This window comes from Apteryx mantelli, chromosome 33 (genome assembly GCF_036417845.1).
Source record: "Apteryx mantelli isolate bAptMan1 chromosome 33, bAptMan1.hap1, whole genome shotgun sequence".
NCBI lineage: Eukaryota > Metazoa > Chordata > Aves > Apterygiformes > Apterygidae > Apteryx > Apteryx mantelli.
This window is the reverse complement of record NC_090010.1, coordinates 2,126,324-2,146,319: the sequence shown is the minus strand read 5'-3', so window position 1 is coordinate 2,146,319 and position 19,996 is coordinate 2,126,324. Positions and strand designations below refer to the sequence as shown.

The 19,996-nt window shown below is 47.9% G+C and overlaps 1 protein-coding gene across 1 annotated transcript; it reads right to left on the bottom strand.

Moving 5' to 3' along the window:
- Positions 1 to 2,175: 2,175 nt before the first annotated feature.
- On the bottom strand, positions 2,176 to 15,604 carry LOC106495078 (keratin, type II cytoskeletal 5-like). Its single transcript, XM_067313940.1, has 20 exons — positions 15,454 to 15,604; positions 14,990 to 15,408; positions 14,107 to 14,321; positions 13,839 to 13,899; positions 13,498 to 13,593; positions 13,169 to 13,333; positions 12,541 to 12,666; positions 12,122 to 12,342; positions 11,775 to 11,809; positions 11,487 to 11,666; positions 11,415 to 11,450; positions 6,090 to 6,382; positions 5,043 to 5,257; positions 4,787 to 4,847; positions 4,506 to 4,601; positions 4,177 to 4,341; positions 3,549 to 3,674; positions 3,103 to 3,323; positions 2,756 to 2,790; positions 2,176 to 2,527 (listed from the first exon to the last, which is right to left on the bottom strand). The coding sequence occupies exons 1-20, from the start codon at positions 15,602 to 15,604 to the stop codon at positions 2,205 to 2,207; spliced, it is 3,240 nt and encodes a 1,079-aa protein (XP_067170041.1). The 3' UTR covers positions 2,176 to 2,204.
- Between the last annotated feature and the right edge of the window lie 4,392 nt (positions 15,605 to 19,996).

Here is a 19,996-nt window from a genome sequence, read left to right as displayed (position 1 = left end):
AAAAGAAACCCTGCAGAAAAAGCAGCTTTAGCAGACCAAGCCAGGTTGCAACTTCGGGTCACACACAGCACAGCGAATCGAGCAAGAAACTCAAAGGACGCCTAGATGAGGGCGCCACAGTGATTCCTCACAGCAATCCCACAAGAGTGTGTTTCAGATTTCAAGGCTAAATATCAGGCCTATGTTTCTTTTAAGAACCAGAGTAGTTGACTCTTCCCCTGAGCCAAACCCCAAAGCACTCTTGGCACATACCCCCTCTTCTGAAGGGCACTGCCTTCTCGTCCTTGCCTGCTCTGGCCAAACAAAGCCGTGCTTCCCAGCTCTGGCACTGCTCTGCTGCCCTCAGAAGCGAGTAGAAGGCCCTCTTCCACGAGCCCCAGCACCATTCCCCTTTGCAAATGCATGCAGCCTTGCCTGCACCTCTTCCTAAGTCCACTGCCCCCTGAGCTGTTACAGGGACACTGGCAACTCGCAGCAGGTTGCTGTGGGAGTCCTGAACCACTGTTGAAAGTGGTTTGTGTCTCTTTGATCTCGTCTTGTGGTGGAAGAACTGAAGCAGAGCACAGATCAAACACGTCGGTGCTCCGCTCACATCCTGCTCCCAGGCACCCCCCCCCGGAGCCGGACCAAAACTCTCTCTCACTTGCTCTCAACGTAAAGAAAAACCTTCTGGAGACTTAGGTGACTTTTCAGAGAGCGGATGGGTTCCTGAGCATGGATGCTGAGACGACCTGTCCCCTCCCAGTCCCTCGTGTTCCCACTGCCAGTCAATGCAGGGGAGGATGAGTCAGTGCTCCTCAAGCACTCCGGGAGCTCGTAGCATGCTGGGCTTTGCAGCCTGCCCGGCCAAAGCCTTCCTGTGTACCTGCGGAAGGCTGCTTGGCCTACATCCGTACCAATGCCTAGAGGTAGCTGCAGTAAAGGTGCCCTGCCACCACTGCCCACAAGACTTCTGCCACTGCCACCTTCTCCTGACACTAAGCAAAGTCCGCCCTGATGCAGGAAGCTCAGAAGAACTAACAAGAGCAGACTGATCTGTTGCCTGCTCCCTCCCTAGCCCTGCCAACTTCCATCATCAACATCTCTGGCTCTCCACTGGTGTAGCTCTGACACATTGAAAGTGCTCCTGCACAAGGGCCATAATTTTCTGCATTTGGGCACTAACATGACTGGTAAGAGTCAAGAGGCATCATCAATGCCTAGGCGCTTGCCTAGCTCACCCCACACACCCTTTCCGCTCCCTCCTAACACCATCACAACATGACGGTGTTGAACAGAAGAACAACCCAGAGTTTGCCCTCAAGCGTCTTCCCCAAGGCAAAATCATCTTGCGTAGCAGTGACTTTTAAAACAACGACACATAGGCATGACGTATGTTCTCTGCAATTTATTGAGAATGGCAACATCCCGAGGAAGTAGGACATACCATGAACAGAAGAGGAAGGGAGGTGGGGACAGTACATCCTGCTCCATGTCACAGAGAGCCTAACGCTGAAGAGCATGCTTGAGAAAGAGCATGCTAGAGAAAGGCCATGCATGCATCAGGTGTCACAGAGCAAGGAGAGGTGGAAGTGGTAGCCACTAGTCTAGAGCAAGCTCCTGGAGCTACCAGGTGAGTAAACCTGCCCAGTCGCTCCACCCCAGGGCAATTAATCCCTCTGGCCATCTGCAGAGAAGCTGCTCGCTCCCCAGCTCTGCCGGGGATGGAGACCCACTTTCCCCACACCTGCCACGGCTCCTAAGGCTAGCAAATGGAAGAAGCAGGATGTACTACCTGCTGAAGCACCCCAGAGATATGGCCATCTAGGAAGCAACATGAGGGAAAAGGAGCAAAGAGGACTTTTATACACGTTTGCCACTAGGCAGCCAGAAATGTACAACACAGCAAGAAAGGCAGAGCGTTTCCCTCCTTTAAATCAGCTCTCCGTTCTGGGTATCCACAAGTGAGACTTTTCTTTGCTCGGACTTATTTCGTCACTGGGCTTGGGGCTAGCCAGCAGCTTGCCAGGACTCTTAAGAGGGCATGGCCTTGCCACGAGACTGCCTTTCTGGGAACAAGCCAGGAAGACAAGCTGGTGTGTGGAGGGCCATGGGGGACGCAGTTCGTTTCATGGCAGGATACCAGAGGTGGATTTAAGGAGGCTGTGCTACTGCCAGGAGAAGATAGGAGATGCTTCTTTCATTTTCTGAACTGGCTTCAGGGCTCAGAATCTTACTCCTGAAGATTTGACAGAGGTGGTTGTGACACATCTCCGTACAGAGGAGGATCCCCCACTGGAGCCAAAGTTGCCACCTCCTCCAGAGCTGCACATTCTTCCACTTCCAGAAGAGAAGCCACCGCTGTGCATTCCTCCTCCTATTCCACTGCTGCCTCCGAAGCTTCCACCTCCGTAGCCTCCTCCTATTCCACATACACCTCCTCCCATGCTGCTTCCACCTCCGAAGCCTCCTCCCATGCTGCTTCCGCCTCCAAAGCCTCCTCCCATGCCGCTGCCGCCTCCGAAGCCTCCTCCCATGCCGCTGCTGCCTCCGAAGCCTCCTCCCATGCCGCTGCTGCCTCCGAAGCCGCCTCCCATGCCGCTGCTGCCTCCGAAGCCGCCTCCCATGCCTCCTCTGCCTCCAGAGACAGTGGTCCTGCCGACCACAGCTGGAAGAGAAGCACGGGTTACATGTTGTCCAATGAAAAACCTAAAAGAAACTCCTAAAAGGACAGAGCTCACCACTACCTCACGATGGAATGAATGCAGATACTTACAGACATTCACGTTGGACATGCCCTCTCCGTACAGCCTGTGAGGGGAAACAGTACCGGTTAATCTTAGAGAAAGTGCAGGCTTCTTCAGCTGAGAATGCCACCTTTTTTTGCTAAGTGTATTTTCTCTATTCTTTCCCCAAATTTCCCAAATTTTGGGGGACCCAGTTAGCAACGCTGAACTATACATTTTTTATAACAGAGATGGGCCAACATTTATAGTGAAGGCAAAGAAGTATATCATGAGGGATTAGGAATAAATCCTCAGAAGTATATGCCAAAGTTTACTCACAGAAACTTAGTATAATCACTTAAGGCTCGATCAAGAAGATACAAAGAAAGAAGGGCACCTGCTCTCCTCTCCTTCCAGCAGCTTCCTGTACATGGCAATCTCAACGTCCAGGGCAATCTTGATGTTCAGCAGCTCCTGGTATTCCTTCAGCAAGCGAGCCAGCTCCTCCTTGTCTTTCTGCAGGGCACATTCCAGCTCTTCCAGTTTCTTCCTAGCATCCTTGAGGGCCATCTCACCCCGTTCCTCTGCCTCAGCAATAGCTGCCTGCAGCTGCTGGTTCTGTGAAGGAAGGAAGGCAGTTTCTCAGTTCCCTTCCACACCCCCTCCACTGGAGCAGTCCCCAAGGCACAAACTGGGTGGAGAAGAGGCAGGAACAAGCAAGGTCCTCCAAAAGCATTGCATTTTGGTGACTACGCTTCCATCATGCCATCCTGGCCCCCCGAGGCTGCTCCTCTGGGACACAACCTGATGCCAGTACCCAGTGAGGTGCTCATGAAGCCTTACCTGCTTCTTCACACTCTCGATTTCAGTCCGCAGCCTCTGGACGTTCCTGGTCAGCTCTTGGATCTCTATCTTGGTGTTGCGGAGGTTGTCCCCATGCCTTCCAGCAGTGCTCTGCAGCTGTTCATACTGATGGCACCAAGACAAAGCACAACTTCAGTGAAACATTCCTGGTGCCTAGACAAGATTTGTCAACAGTTTCACTGCTCACATGCTACTACCAGCACTTATGACAGTGGTCAGTATGATGTTGATGCCCAGCTCAATGTAAAAAATGGTTGTGAGACTCAAATATTGCTTACTGCTATGTTTTTGAACTGTGAGATGGGCCTTAATTATACTAATATGCATCCTTTGGCTTCAGAAGAGCTATTTTGGGCTGGCATTTTCCAGTTAGGGTAAGTCTTTGGCCATCTTTATTGAGTATTGTACCTTGCACAAAGCAAGATCCTGGACTCCTTGAAAAATCAGTCAGGTCCCTCAAAAGCAACACACTTCCTTTTGAGACTTCCTTGCATGGATGCCTGTACCACTAGCTTAAAGGGATTCCCTTTGAGATCTCTCATTTTGTCCTAAACCATCTGCAAACTCTAGCCATCAGCCAGACTGCCTTAACTGCTTCAGAACTCACCTGGCTCTGGTACCAAGCCTCAGCCTCAGCTCTGCTGCTCTGAGCAATCTGTTCGTACTGGCGTCGCACTTCCTCAATGATGCTGTCGAGATCCAGGTGCCGGTTGTTATCCATAGACACCACCACGGACAAGTCCCGGCTGATTGTCTGCATCTGAGACAGCTCCTGCAGAGCACCAAAATAAGAAGAGGCACAAATTGGCGATTACAAAACCCTCTATTGCTCCCCGAGTAAACCCACACAAGGACCCAAATCAGCCTCAAGGTTCCCTTGAAGGAAATTACATTGCCAGAGTCCCAGCTACCTAAGGGGAAGGGAAAGCTCCTTACCTCCTCGTACATGGCCCTCAGGAAGTTGATTTCTTCAGTCAGAGCTCCCACCTTTGCTTCCAACTCTACTTTAGTCATGTAGGCACAGTCCACATCCTAAAGGAAAGATCACACAGGTAAAGAACCTTTTCCTCCGATCCCTGGAGAGCTGCTGGCAGCCAGTGCCTCCTGTTGGAAGCTGCCCTTCCTCATGCTGCCTCCTTCCAGTGCCTTTCCAACCTGTCCCCCCCCACATACACATACACACACACACACTCTCTCGTGGTGCCTCTGTGTCTCACCTTCTTGAGCACCACAAACTCATTCTCGGCGGCGGTGCGCCTGTTGATTTCTTCTTCATACCTGTTGAAGGGGAAAAGACAAGCTGAGTCAGGTGGCGTGCTCACCAGTCAACCAGTCGAACCGCCCACCCTAGAAACCTCTGTCCCTGTTCTGCGGCGCTCCCGAGCAAAGGGAAGAGAATGCTGAAATCTCAGAGCTGGCTTAGCTCTCCTTGCCTTGGTGGTTACTTCTTCCATATTAGATCACTGCACTTACTTGGTTTTGTAATCCTCAACGTACTGCTGCATGCTCTGCAGTTCAGACTCCAGCTCTCCCCTCTGTCCCACAAGAGACTCTAGCTTCCTCCTCAGGTTCTGGATGTAATCTTCAAAGATGACATCGAGGTTCTTCCTTGGCCCAGAAGGCCCTTGCTGTTGCAGGAGCTCCCACTTGGTGGAGAGGACCTTGTTCTGTTGCTCCAGGAAGCGAACCTGAAAGCCCACAAAGGGGAGTTTAAGCTATTCACCCTGGGATCCTGGGAGACGTGACAGTCCTCAAGCATCATGCTTATCTGGGCAGCTAAGAGAATCATTTCTCAAATGGCCACCAGAACTGTGGCTGATTCAAATGTTTATCCAAGGTCCTGAAGTGGATAAGTTTCACAAACATTATTAAAGGTCAAGTTATTCTGAACTTTTCACTTTGGTACATTTAGCAATTGCCAGTAGGAAAGCTGCACCCCCAGTTTCCATGACACAGTTTTTTTTGTTTTTTTTTTTGTTTTTTTCCTGACATGGCTATTTCTTTACAGTCCTGGCGTGAAGAAAACAACGAAATCTTTGTCTAACTGCACATGTATTTTCCTACAAGGGAATCCATGTTTCTTTGGTTTCTCTTTGAAATGAAAGTAATTTGGGACTGCTAGAAAGATATTTAACAGAATGTTTATAGGATCAATTCCGTGAGAAGAAAGTTTTATCAAAAAGGAAAGTACAGTAGCGAGACCTGAGTAGGATAACTAAATATACCAGGATGACTTAACCCTGAATCACTGGAACTTCCACACATTAAGCTGAAGAGATGCCTGGGCAAGAGAATCTTCAGAATGTCCTCCGGATATTGCCTTTGATCTTCTATTAACACGAAACCTTGTCCATTGTTCAGTAGTACTTAATAAGACCTTAATAATAACCTCTTACTAAGGCATCAGTCTTGCTAACTTTAACAAGTACCTGCTGTTGGTGAGAAAAAAATTCCCTTTCCACGGCACAGGAAAGTTGACTCAGGGCCCACCTGCAGGCCAGCATGGTCCTAAATTCTCACCTTATCAATGAAGGAGGCAAACTGATTGTTAAGAGTCTTGATCTGTTCCTTCTCCTGGTTTTTCACTTGCTGGATCTGGGGGTCGATCTCGACATGGACCGGCCGCAGCAGGGCTGAGTCAACCTGCACCGGGTGGATGCCTCCAGGGAATCCAGGGCCACCAAAGCCACCCATTCCTCCGCCACCCATTCCTCCACCAAAGCCACCCATTCCTCCTCCACCACCCATTCCTCCTCCACCAAAGCCACCCATTCCTCCACCATAGCCACCCATTCCTCCTCCGCCACCCATTCCTCCAAAGCCACCACCAAGGCCAGTTCTGCTTCCATATCCTCCACCTCCGTAACATCCACCCATGGCCATCCTTCCGCTGCTGCCTGTATTATGGAGGCTCCTGCTGCTAAACCCTCCGCTACGTCCACCACCTCCAGATCCCCTGGACATGGAGTATGAACTGTAGCTGGTCCTGCTTCTGCTGCCACCTCCTCCAAAGCCACCACCGATGGCAGAGCAAGAGCTGTAGCCCCTTCTACTCCCGCCTCCAAAGCTTCTACAGGCAGACTGCCGAGACATGGTTGTTTCTTCTAAGCAGAGTCAAAACCAAGAAGAGAAGAAAGATCAACAGAGCTGAACAGCAAGGAGATGAGTGCAGAGAGAAGTGTGCACAGTCTTCTCTGGCTCCACAGCTTCAGGCATTCCCTTTTATCCTCTTCAGGAGGTGGGCTGGGACTGCATGGGCGTGAAGGTGGAAACCAATTATTTATTATTTTCATCAGCACGATGTTGCAGACAGATTTTCAATGTAGCTTTACCATATTTGGGCCTGCCTAGTGACACACGCCCTGCAATACAGAAGGGAATAAAAGAACAAGAGCATTGAAACAGGTCTCAATGACTAAGTGGACTCTTGTATCTTTATGACATCTTGGAAACCATCTTTTACAATGATGCACTTCCCTGCAGCCCCTCACTGGCTTCCCAGCCTTTATTAATGGTTCCCAATAATTCCAGATCTAGACCTTTCTATTCAAAGCTCCACTGAAGGGAGAAGTTTTGATGAAATCCCAGCCATAATATGGCTTTCACAATTCCTTACACACACCCTAAATCTCCTCTCTGTGCGTAAAATTGCCTTTGGCACTTTAGAAGAGGTTTCCCAATCTTGAATGGGGATTCATGACAACAAAGTTTGAAGAAAATCAGCATATTCTTCTCCTAGAAAGGAATTACCACTCCTTGGAGCGTGCGTAGCGTCACTTTGGATGGGAGTGTCTTCTCCCAGTGGATTAAATTCCCTCCAACTGTATCTCCCAGATTCTTTGATAACTGACTGCCGGGGACCTTGGACGACACTGGAGCAGAATGAACAAGGCAACATGAACGCTCCTGCTCCTGCTCTGTGCTTTTGCGATGGCAATGGGGAATGACTACCTGCAGAAGATGGAAAGGATACTTCGGACAACTGCTATGGTGATGATGATGGGGACAGAGAGACAAGAAGTGGAAAGATAGTTGAATAATTTGGGGCATGGGGAGTTCCTACTGCTCAGAGGAATGTTGCTGACTGCATATTTACCTGGTTATTTCTAAAGATGAGACAACTAAAGAGCAAAAGAATGTTAAGAAATGGAACGATTTCAGCTTCTAAGGCATTGTATATTTCCTTATTTTCAAATGCTGTGCTGCGTTGTAGAACTGTATTCTGTAGGAAGTCTCTGACATGAAAGAATCCCGTTTTTTTGATTGCATGTGTATGAACTTTTAAATAATTATTCATAAGGCACCAGCTTAGGGTCCAAAGCACAGAATGATAGCAATGTACAATGTTCTGAAAAAACTAGATGATAGGCACCATTTAAAGACAGAGGTCTGTGAACTCTATTTAAAAGGCATTCTGCAGGTATCCTCCAGCTGAATATTATTCATCAAGCATATCTTTAAGTTAAATATATGAACCAAGGAGTAACTTCCTTTACATTTCCTGTAGTACTTAGCAAGCCCTAAAAACCAGTAAGTGATAGAGGAAATATACATTACAGCCCTTCAAAAGACTTAAAGCAATAAAAAACAGGTATGTAAGGGTATTCAAAAAAAGTACATATGAACATATATGTTCATTAGGAATTTTCAGAATCTCCCATGAGACTGAGGCAACTAAGTGCTGCTTGAAAATACCACAAGGTATCATCCTTTAGCCACAGATGTTTAAAGTCTTGGAAACCCTAGCCCAGAGAACCACTTGCAAAAGCCATTGGAGCAATCAGAAACATAAACACCACTGACTGTCAGTGAGCCAGAGGCTGCTAGATACCACAGTCGCTTCAAAGAAAGGGGTACAGGAGAGCAGAGAATGGTACCCTTGAGGGTTATCCAGATGCAGGTGGCATGCCCTCTGTGACAGGCTGCAGCTGGGGAATGGGCAGCCGTCTCTACAGCAGGAAGGAGACTCCATCCCTTTCAAAAGCATCTTAAATTAAGAGGTCTTATTTGGTGGTGGTTATCGCCAGCACAGACGATGAAGTGTGCCAGTTCATTCTGCAGTCCAGTGCACCCCCTCCAAAGGTGCAGTCCCTGGGAGGCGCAGGGTAGCTCAGAGTTTTCAGCAGAAAAACCAGGCTGCCTCTTCTCTTGGCCTCCCTCCAGACTGCCAAACACACGGTGGCTGCTTTCCTCAGTAGGCAACGTGAGTTGGTTGTAACATCCCACATGGCAGCTCCACGACCAGGGGAAAGATTTGTTGAGTCAGCCAGATACCTAGGTGCTGACCATGTTCTACACACACAGATAAGACGCTCAGATTGAGTCAGGCTGACGTCTTCAGACAAGATTTGGAGATTATTCCAAACATGGAGTCGCAATAGCCTCCTCCAGGTAAAACTCGATAGACAGCCTGGGCTCCAGCCGTCCCTTCAGATCTCTTATGCAAGGAGCTGTGCACAGCGAAAGCATCGACACTGGGCAAAAGAAACCCTGCAGAAAAAGCAGCTTTAGCAGACCAAGCCAGGTTGCAACTTCGGGTCACACACAGCACAGCGAATCTAGCAAGAAACTCAAAGGACGCCTAGATGAGGGCGCCACAATGATTCCTCACAGCAATCCCACAAGAGCGTGTTTCAGATTTCAAGGCTAAATATCAGGCCTATGTTTCTTTTAAGAACCAGAGTAGTTGACTCTTCCCCTGAGCCAAACCCCAAAGCACTCTTGGCACACACCCCCTCTTCTGAAGGGCACTGCCTTCTCGTCCTTGCCTGCTCTGGCCAAGCAAAGCCATGCTTCCCAGCTCTGGCACTGCTCTGCTGCCCTCAGAAGCGAGTAGAAGGCCCTCTTCCACGAGCCCCAGCACCATTCCCCTTTGCAAATGCATGCAGCCTTGCCTGCACCTCTTCCTAAGTCCACAGCCTCCTGAGCTGTTACAGGGACACTGGCAATTCACAGCAGGTTGCTGTGGGAGTCCTGAACCACTGCTGAAAGTGGTTTGTGTCTCTTTGATCTCGTCTTGTGGTGGAAGAACTGAAGCAGAGCACAGATCAAACACGTCGGTGCTCCGCTCACATCCTGCTCCCAGGCACCCCCCCCTGGAGCCGGACCAAAACTCTCTCTCACTTGCTCTCAACGTAAAGAAAAACCTTCTGGAGACTTAGGTGACTTTTCAGAGAGCGGATGGGTACCTGAGCGGGGATGCTGAGACGACCTGTCCCCCCCCCAGTCCCTCGTGTTCCCACTGCCAGTCAATGCAGGGGAGGATGAGTCAGTGCTCCTCAAGCACTCTGGGAGCTCGTAGCATGCTGGGCTTTGCAGCCTGCCCGGCCAAAGCCTTCCTGTGTACCTGCGGAAGGCTGCTTGGCCTACATCCGTACCAATGCCTAGAGGTAGCTGCAGTAAAGGTGCCCTGCCACCACTGCCCACGAGACTTCTGCCACTGCCACCGTCTCCTGACACTAAGCAAAGTCTGCCCTGATGCAGGAAGCTCAGAAGAACTAACAAGAGCAGACTGATCTGTTGCCTGCTCCCTCCCTAGCCCTGCCAACTTCCATCATCAACATCTCTGGCTCTCCACTGGTGTAGCCCTGACACATTGAAAGTGCTCCTGCACAAGGGCCATAATTTTCTGCATTTGGGCACTAACATGACTGGTAAGAGTCAAGAGGCATCATCAATGCCTAGGCACTTGCCTAGCTCACCCCACACACCCTTTCCGCTCCCTCCTAACACCATCACAACATGACGGTGTTGAACAGAAGAACAACCCAGAGTTTGCCCTCAAGCGTCTTCCCCAAGGCAAAATCATCTTGCGTAGCAGTGACTTTTAAAACAACGACACATAGGCATGACGTATGTTCTCTGCAATTTATTGAGAATGGCAACATCCCGAGGAAGTAGGACATACCATGAACAGAAGAGGAAGGGAGGTGGGGACAGTACATCCTGCTCCATGTCACAGAGAGCCTAACGCTGAAGAGCATGCTTGAGAAAGAGCATGCTAGAGAAAGGCCATGCATGCATCAGGTGTCACAGAGCAAGGAGAGGTGGAAGTGGTAGCCACTAGTCTAGAGCAAGCTCCTGGAGCTACCAGGTGAGTAAACCTGCCCAGTCGCTCCACCCCAGGGCAATTAATCCCTCTGGCCATCTGCAGAGAAGCTGCTCACTCCCCAGCTCTGCCGGGACGGAGACCCACTTTCCCCACACCTGCCACGGCTCCTAAGGCTAGCAAATGGAAGAAGCAGGATGTACTACCTGCTGAAGCACCCCAGAGATATGGCCATCTAGGAAGCAACATGAGGGAAAAGGAGCAAAGAGGACTTTTATACACGTTTGCCACTAGGCAGCCAGAAATGTACAACACAGCAAGAAAGGCAGAGCGTTTCCCTCCTTTAAATCAGCTCTCCGTTCTGGGTATCCACAAGTGAGACTTTTCTTTGCTCGGACTTATTTCGTCACTGGGCTTGGGGCTAGCCAGCAGCTTGCCAGGACTCTTAAGAGGGCATGGCCTTGCCACGAGACTGCCTTTCTGGGAACAAGCCAGGAAGACAAGCTGGTGTGTGGAGGGCCATGGGGGACGCAGTTCGTTTCATGGCAGGATACCAGAGGTGGATTTAAGGAGGCTGTGCTACTGCCAGGAGAAGATAGGAGATGCTTCTTTCATTTTCTGAACTGGCTTCAGGGCTCAGAATCTTACTCCTGAAGATTTGACAGAGGTGGTTGTGACACATCTCCGTACAGAGGAGGATCCCCCACTGGAGCCAAAGTTGCCACCTCCTCCAGAGCTGCACATTCTTCCACTTCCAGAAGAGAAGCCACCGCTGTGCATTCCTCCTCCTATTCCACTGCTGCCTCCGAAGCTTCCACCTCCGTAGCCTCCTCCTATTCCACATACACCTCCTCCCATGCTGCTTCCACCTCCGAAGCCTCCTCCCATGCTGCTTCCGCCTCCAAAGCCTCCTCCCATGCCGCTGCTGCCTCCGAAGCCTCCTCCCATGCCGCTGCTGCCTCCGAAGCCGCCTCCCATGCCGCTGCTGCCTCCGAAGCCGCCTCCCATGCCTCCTCTGCCTCCAGAGACAGTGGTCCTGCCGACCACAGCTGGAAGAGAAACACGGGTTACATGTTGTCCAATGAAAAACCTAAAAGAAACTCCTAAAAGGACAGAGCTCACCACTACCTCACGATGGAAGGAATGCAGATACTTACAGACATTCACGTTGGACATGCCCTCTCCGTACAGCCTGTGAGGGGAAACAGTACCGGTTAATCTTAGAGAAAGTGCAGGCTTCTTCAGCTGAGAATGCCACCTTTTTTTGCTAAGTGTATTTTCTCTATTCTTTCCCCAAATTTCCCAAATTTTGGGGGACCCAGTTAGCAACGCTGAACTATACATTTTTTATAACAGAGATGGGCCAACATTTATAGTGAAGGCAAAGAAGTATATCATGAGGGATTAGGAATAAATCCTCAGAAGTATATGCCAAAGTTTACTCACAGAAACTTAGTATAATCACTTAAGGCTCGATCAAGAAGATACAAAGAAAGAAGGGCACCTGCTCTCCTCTCCTTCCAGCAGCTTCCTGTACATGGCAATCTCAACGTCCAGGGCAATCTTGATGTTCAGCAGCTCCTGGTATTCCTTCAGCAAGCGAGCCAGCTCCTCCTTGTCTTTCTGCAGGGCACATTCCAGCTCTTCCAGTTTGACCCTGGCATCCTTAAGGGCCATCTCACCCCGCTCCTCTGCCTCAGCAATAGCTGCCTGCAGCTGCTGGTTCTGTGAAGGAAGGAAGGCAATTTCTCAGTTTGTCAGCTGTGATCAGCTATCAACCCCCCAAGTGGAGGAGTCAAGAAAAAAAGACAAAATTTTTTGGAGTAAGCAGTAGATAACTGAAGAAGACATTTCTGCCCCACACACCATCATTTGTGCCCCAGCCTCATGCCGGTAACCAGTGAGGCACTAACAAGCTCCTACCTGCTTCTTCACGTTCTCAATTTCGGTGCGCAGCCTCTGGACGTTCCTGGTCAGCTCTTGGATCTCTATCTTGGTGTTGCGGAGGTTGTCCCCATGCCTTCCAGCAGTGCTCTGCAGCTGTTCATACTGATGGCACCAAGACAAAGCACAACTTCAGTGAAACATTCCTGGTGCCTAGACAAGATTTGTCAACAGTTTCACTGCTCACATGCTACTACCAGCACTTATGACAGTGGTCAGTATGATGTTGATGCCCAGCTCAATGTAAAAAATGGTTGTGAGACTCAAATATTGCTTACTGCTATGTTTTTGAACTTTGAGATGGACCTTAATTATACTAATATGCATCCTTTGGCTTCAGAAGAGCTATTTTGGGCTGGCATTTTCCAGTTAGGGTAAGTCTTTGGCCACCTTTATTGAGTATTGTACCTTGCACAAAGCAAGATCCTGGACTCCTTGAAAAATCAGTCAGGTCCCTCAAAAGCAACACACTTCCTTTTGAGACTTCCTTGCATGGATGCCTGTACCACTAGCTTAAAGGGATTCCCTTTGAGATCTCTCATTTTGTCCTAAACCATCTGCAAACTCTAGCCATCAGCCAGACTGCCTTAACTGCTTCAGAACTCACCTGGCTCTGGTACCAAGCCTCAGCCTCAGCTCTGCTGCTCTGAGCAATCTGTTCGTACTGGCGTCGCACTTCCTCAATGATGCTGTCGAGATCCAGGTGCCGGTTGTTATCCATAGACACCACCACGGACAAGTCCCGGCTGATTGTCTGCATCTGAGACAGCTCCTGCAGAGCACCAAAATAAGAAGAGGCACAAATTGGCGATTACAAAACCCTCTATTGCTCCCTGAGTAAACCCACACAAGGACCCAAATCAGCCTCAAGGTTCCCTTGAAGGAAATTACATTGCCAGAGTCCCAGCTACCTAAGGGGAAGGGAAAGCTCCTTACCTCCTCGTAGATGGCCCTCAGGAAGTTGATTTCATCAGTCAGAGCTCCCACCTTTGCTTCCAACTCTACTTTAGTCATGTAGGCACAGTCCACATCCTAAAGGAAAGATCAGAGAATAGTTTCATCTCTTTTTGGAAATCCTTCAGGACAACAGAAACTGTGGGCTCTGCTGAGAGTTATAGCCATGGCACAGTGCCATTCAGTTGCACAAAGAAAAAGCACTCCAGTAGTAGCTCACCAATCCTACAATCTCTGTAGGACTTCCCTTTCAAAGGGAATCCCCTGGAAGCACAGATAAAGCCTAGTATTCAAGTGCTAATTGTGTAGTGTGTGTGACTCACCTTCTTGAGCACCACAAACTCATTTTCAGCACTTGTGCGCCTGTTGATCTCTTCCTCATACCTATGGAGAGTAAAAGCACAAGCTGACATTCCTGAACTTTCCTACCTAAGGCCGCTAAACCAAAATGAAAAAAAAATATTTGGACTGAAAGAGCAATGTCCATAATTGCTATAAAAAGGATGTATGTGAAGAAAAATGACTTGGGAGATAAAGGCTACCACTGTCAGCTGCTTGAGTTGCTTTCTGCGTTACTCTCACTGCACTTACTTGTTTTTGTAATCCTCAACGTATTGCTGCATGCTCTGCAGTTCTGATTCCAGTTGTCCCCTCTGTGCCAAGATTGAGTCCAGCTGCCTCCTCAGGTTCTGGATGTAATTTTCAAAGATGACATCGAGGTTCTTCCTTGGCCCAGAAGGCCCTTGCTGTTGCAGGAGCTCCCACTTGGTGGAGAGGACCTTGTTCTGTTGCTCCAGGAAGCGAACCTGAAACCCAACACATGGAGTATTCACCGTCACATGCAGAATAGCAGCAGCAGCCAAGGCACCCGTTTCAGCACATTGAAAGAGTGCTGATTCTCCTTTGCATGATGATGTGAGAGCCACTTAACATTCTGATAGTTTTATATTGTTGAGTAAATTGCAAGCTCAGGAGAAGGAAGGAGTTTCTAAGACATATTCAAGTCAAAGGAGCTTTTAAATGTTGCACCAACTCTAAATACATTTCCAAAGCAAGCAGTGTAAATATCTTAGATTTCTACTCTAAATAAATTTCTTAAAAGATTTAAAAAAACAGAACAAAATTACGTTAGTGAATACTTAACATAAAGGAGGAAGGTATTTGGAAAGGGAACGGTATAGAAGTGCAAGTTTGTCCATGAAATGCGAAGGTAGACGGAGGCGTTTAACCTGCTTGCAAGAATAATCTATTAACTGAGTCTAGTGCAACAGTCTAGAATAAAGCCCTGAAGATATAGCTTTGATCTCATATGGAAGACTGATTCTCATCTTTTCCCTGGCAGTACTAAATAAAAAACTATTCCCAGGCTTCCTGACCTACTGATATTTAGCTGAAAAGGACAAAATTTCTGCAGCACATGAAAGTTCCTCCAAGTTTTGACCCTTAATTAGACACAATAATCCCATCCTCTCACCTTATCAATGAAGGAGGCAAACTGATTGTTAAGAGTCTTGATCTGTTCCTTCTCCTGGTTTTTCACTTGCTGGATCTGGGGGTCGATCTCGACATGGACTGGCTGTAGGAGGCTTGAGTCAACCTGCACTGGCTGGATTCCAGGGCCACCTCTACCAGGGCCACCAAAGCCAGGGCCACCAAAGCCTGGGCCACCAAAGCCACCCATTCCTCCTCCACCAAAGCCACCCATTCCTCCTCCACCACCCATTCCTCCTCCACCAAAGCCACCCATTCCTCCACCATAGCCACCCATTCCTCCACCATAGCCACCCATTCCTCCTCCACCACCCATTCCTCCAAAGCCACCACCAAAGCTCATTCTGCTTCCATATCCTCCACCTCCGTAACATCCACCCATGGCAATCCTTCCGCTGCTGCCTATATTATGGAGGCTCCTGCTGCTAAACCCTCCACTACGTCCACCACCTCCAAATCCCCTGGACGTGGAGTATGAACTGTAGCTGGTCCTGCTTCTGCTGCCACCTCCTCCAAAGCCACCACCGATGGCAGAGCAAGAGCTGTAGCCCCTTCTACTCCCGCCTCCAAAGCTTCTACAGACAGACTGCCGAGACATGGTTGTTTCTTCTAAGCAGAGCCAAAAAACAGAAAGAGAAGATCAACGCAGTTGTGCTACAGCAGATGAGTACAGAGAGAAGGAAAGTGAGTCCCTCTGACTCGAGGGCAGTAGATGCTCCCTTTTATCTGTTTCTGGAGGTGGGCTGGGTGTGCATGGGCGTGAAGGAGGAGACAGTTATTGTCTTCATCAGCTTGGCATGGTTTACAGATTTTCATCTTCAATTTGCCAAACATTGACCCTACCCAGAAACACACCCTATAATGCAGAAGAGAATTTTAAAAAGATACAACAGTGTCTACCAAACAGTAGTCTTATACTTTTGTGGCATATTAACAGTCTCTCTATGATACACTAGTCTTTTTTTTAACCTTTCTTCCATTGTGGTTTGTTTCTCTGCTTATGTTTATCTTTATTTTGATCTTTCACTCCAAAGCCCCATGGCAGGCAAGCACTGCTGTTCATGCCAAATTGTAGCATGGCTTTCACAATTCCCAAAACACACCTATGTTACACCCTAAGTCTTCTTTTTACGTGGAAAATTGCCTTTGGCTTTGAGAAGTAGTTTCTCAATCTACAGCCAGGGCTCAGCAAATTGCATTTTGATGAGGCTCTGCATCTTTTTGACAAATAAAACTTTACCAGAGAGATGTTTCAGCTGTTCCCATGGCAATGGTTGGTGCTTGAAATTTCTTTTGCTGTTGAACCAAAGTCTTGCTGAAAGTGAATCCTGGAGTCTGCATGCTGAGATGGTCTCTGCACCAGCAGAGAAATGCCACAAATATCACAGATGGAAAATTCCTTTAGGATTTTCTGAAGGCTTCAAGAAATAACTGACCATGAGAAGAGTCAGAGAACACATCAGGCCCTCAGCTGCTGCACTGGGAAGCATGAACAGACAGACAGCTCTGCGAAAAGGCAGAGAGAAGGAGAGAGGAAAAAATCATGCTGACCACATAATAAATATTGCAACTATTTAAATGCAATTAGTTAGGTAGAGGATGCTAGAGAGCTAAACTTGTTTGTAGAGGCATATAAAAAAGGAGAGAACAGAATGCACAATAACGTTCACTCAAGGAAAAGCATGTTTTTTGGCTATCAGGCTTCAGTATTGATATGCAAATGTATTATTGGCAGACAGATACATTTGTAAGCTGTCTTGAGCCCCCCTCAAGACTACGGATAGATAACCTTTTAAAGCTTATTAAAATACTCTAGTTTTGATGCCTTAATGATAAAGAATTAGTTTATGAAATAGACTTGCAACAATAACACTATGAAACATCATGCATTTGTCCTTTTGTTATGTAGAAGCCTGGTTAACAAATAACATTCACTTTTTCATTTTTTACATTTTTACTGACAAACACTTTGAAGTCCAAAAAACTTTCTGGTTATTTAGGCATCTAACTGTGCTGATAGCTGTCTAACAAACTTTTCAAAAGTTTCCATAGGACATAAGCAATTAAGTGCATCTTGAAAATCCACGCTATCAACTCTTGGTATCTTTAGATGTTTAAATACCTCTAAAAATATTGCCCAGACACCCGTTTTCAAAAGTGCCTTGGGCACCCAGGCCACAGCTTAATGTGCAGTTAAACTGGCAATGCCATTGAAAAACACGACTGTCCCTCCGCAGGCTGCTCATCCACACCTGCCTCCACAGCACTGGCATGGCATTTGTGAACATGCAGGGAAGCAGATCAGGAAATAAATCCAGCTGAAAAATATAGGCGATAATAACACAGTCACTGTGAGATAAAAGAGGTTGAAAGAACTGGGGTTTTGGTAGCTGTACAGCATAGTTTAAATATACATTAAACCTGTGGCCTGAGGAAGTCCCATATGGCTTGTTGGTCTTCGGCAAGACCTTGTCTCTTAGATGCCTCAGTTGGGACAAACCCCTAACTTGCTTGGGTGGTTTTGAAATATTACCTCAAGCATCACTGCAAACATTATCCAAAAGACTTGACAAACATTTGAGCATCTCTCCAGGCCAGAACACAACAGCCATCTCTACAACAGGAAAGGGGAGTCCTTCGCATCTAAAGGAGAGGCAAATAGCAAGCGAGACTTGGCAACCCAGTCTCCGCAGATCCGAGCTGTGAACACATTCCACTTTTGATTAATCAGTCAAATGCATTCCATCATTCCCTGCCATACCGCAAGGTTCAGGAGGGTGCTCTAGGTTTATAGCTATTAGAGATATAATTATATATATGCGCACACACAGACGCGCACACATTTAACAAGTGACTTATTTCTTCCCTTGCCTCCCTTTGGATTACCAAATACGTGGTTACGTTTTTTTGTCTGTAGGCAGTACGACACGATCATAAAGTTTCACATTCCCAGCCGCTCTTGACAGGCGGAGATTTGTTAAGTCAGCACAATGCCCAAGTACCAAGTGCACATGTTCAGATAACACGCTCATTGAGTCACTGCTATGTCTCTAGCCAAGTTTAGGAAATCAAACAGGGATTTGAATGTCAACATCATCATCCAGTTCAAACGCAATAGATGGCTTAGACACCAGTGATCTCAAACAACATCCTTGTACCCAAAGCCTAATGAAGGAAAACATACGGGCAGGAATACAGGAAAAGCTACTCAACCCTTGCACACTTGGAGGAAAAGGCTCAGTTCAGTAGCAACACTGCTGTCAGGCTGTCAGTTCATATGCACTGAATTTAGGCGTGTCTTCAACTAGAGACAGGGAAAGCTTCTGGAAGAAAAAAATGTATATATTTCAGGTCAAGTAAAATGTTTCGCTCCTCCAACAAAAGGCAGAAACAGCTATGTCATATCTCAGTCCAACCCAGGAGAATTTTTGCCCAATTGCTGTGGCAATCATAAGAACAAAAGAAAGGGGTTTTTGTCCTCTGATTTTACTGAAGCATTTGTACACATCTCAAAGCCTTTGGTTTCTTCTTCGCGCTGCCCTTATGCCAGTCATTTGCTGGAGGCAAGTTTACACAGAGACAGCTAGATTTGGTTAACTCCAAGGGAAGTAGATGTCTGTTCATTCAACATCATCTCAGGTCACTTTACAACTTACTAGAATATTTACCATTGCCCAGACAATATCCCCATCCAAGTAGTTACATGCCTTCATTGGCAAAGTTGAGACATTCCACAATCACTAGCAGATTTATTTCTTGAACATTTACAAACAGGGAACCCAGCATGGGATAAATGAAATGACTCATCCAGATCACAGAGCAAGTCTGCAGTTGACCAGGGACATGATTCAAAGTCTTCTAAGAAAGCAGTCAAACCACGCCGGTGGCTTTCAATACTTAAATTTACAGGTCATCAAAAATATTCTAAACTCTGCAGAAAGATAGAGCCTTGCAGAGGGCTGGAAGCTAGTTGTTCTCAGTTATCTTTTGCAGGTCCCTTAAAAGCAACCCACAGATCCCCAGGGTTGACTGAAAACCAGGCACAGCACAATGCTTCCTGCCAACCAGATGAGGGAAACCATCAGAGACAGAACATAGCCCGGCACCAAAGCTTGACAGAAATAACACAAGAGCAGAATTGTTGCTCTCTCTGCAGGGCCTGGGACAAATCACTTGTGTTGCCTGGGCCCTAGTGTCTTTCAGCAATCCCTTGGAAATGGGGGATTCTGCATCCACTCACCCTAAGGGATTGAGCAGTGTGCAGAGATAAAAGCAAAGAGAGTAAAAAACCGCAGGGTGGGCTCCAGCATCATGGATACTGAGGAATGTCAGCAATCGCTCTGAAGGAGCTGGAGGTATGACAATCACCCTTCCCTCTTGGGCACCATCTCTTACAGGATGCGTCAAAACCACTTAGTACCACGCACTTTCTTTACCATGACAGCACCAGCTGTGGGCTAGCTAGCTCACCCTGCCATTGGGACAGTAAGTGGGGATAGCACTATTGGAGGTCAGGGAGGATGTGTGGAGGCTGTGCACTGTGTCCAGGGGAGCATGTTGAGACAGTGGTTAGGGAGTCAGAGGAGCCTGAACAGCCCAAGTAGACAAACATGAGCAAGCAAAGAGCTTAGGAGAAAGGGGAAGAGAACAGGCTCCTAACACCAGCCAGCTGGTAGCTGAGTCTAAACAGACTGTTCTGCTCCCTAAAGGGGCCAAATGCCTTTACACCCCCAAGAAGAGGAAAGCAAGAACAATTAAGCTTTTGGGCTTGACCCAGAGCTGGATCATTTTGTCACCCCCCCCCCCCCCGAAAGGAGCTGGTTCCCATGGATGTAGCTCAAGAAAACCCTGCATTTCACAGACTCAGCCCGATCAAACCGCAGCACTGAGCCTAACCCAGCAATTTTGTCAGCCCAACCACTTCAGCTCTCCAAGACCTCCACCCTTTCTGCCAAAGTGACAAACTACACAAGATGTTCAAGAGTTAGGG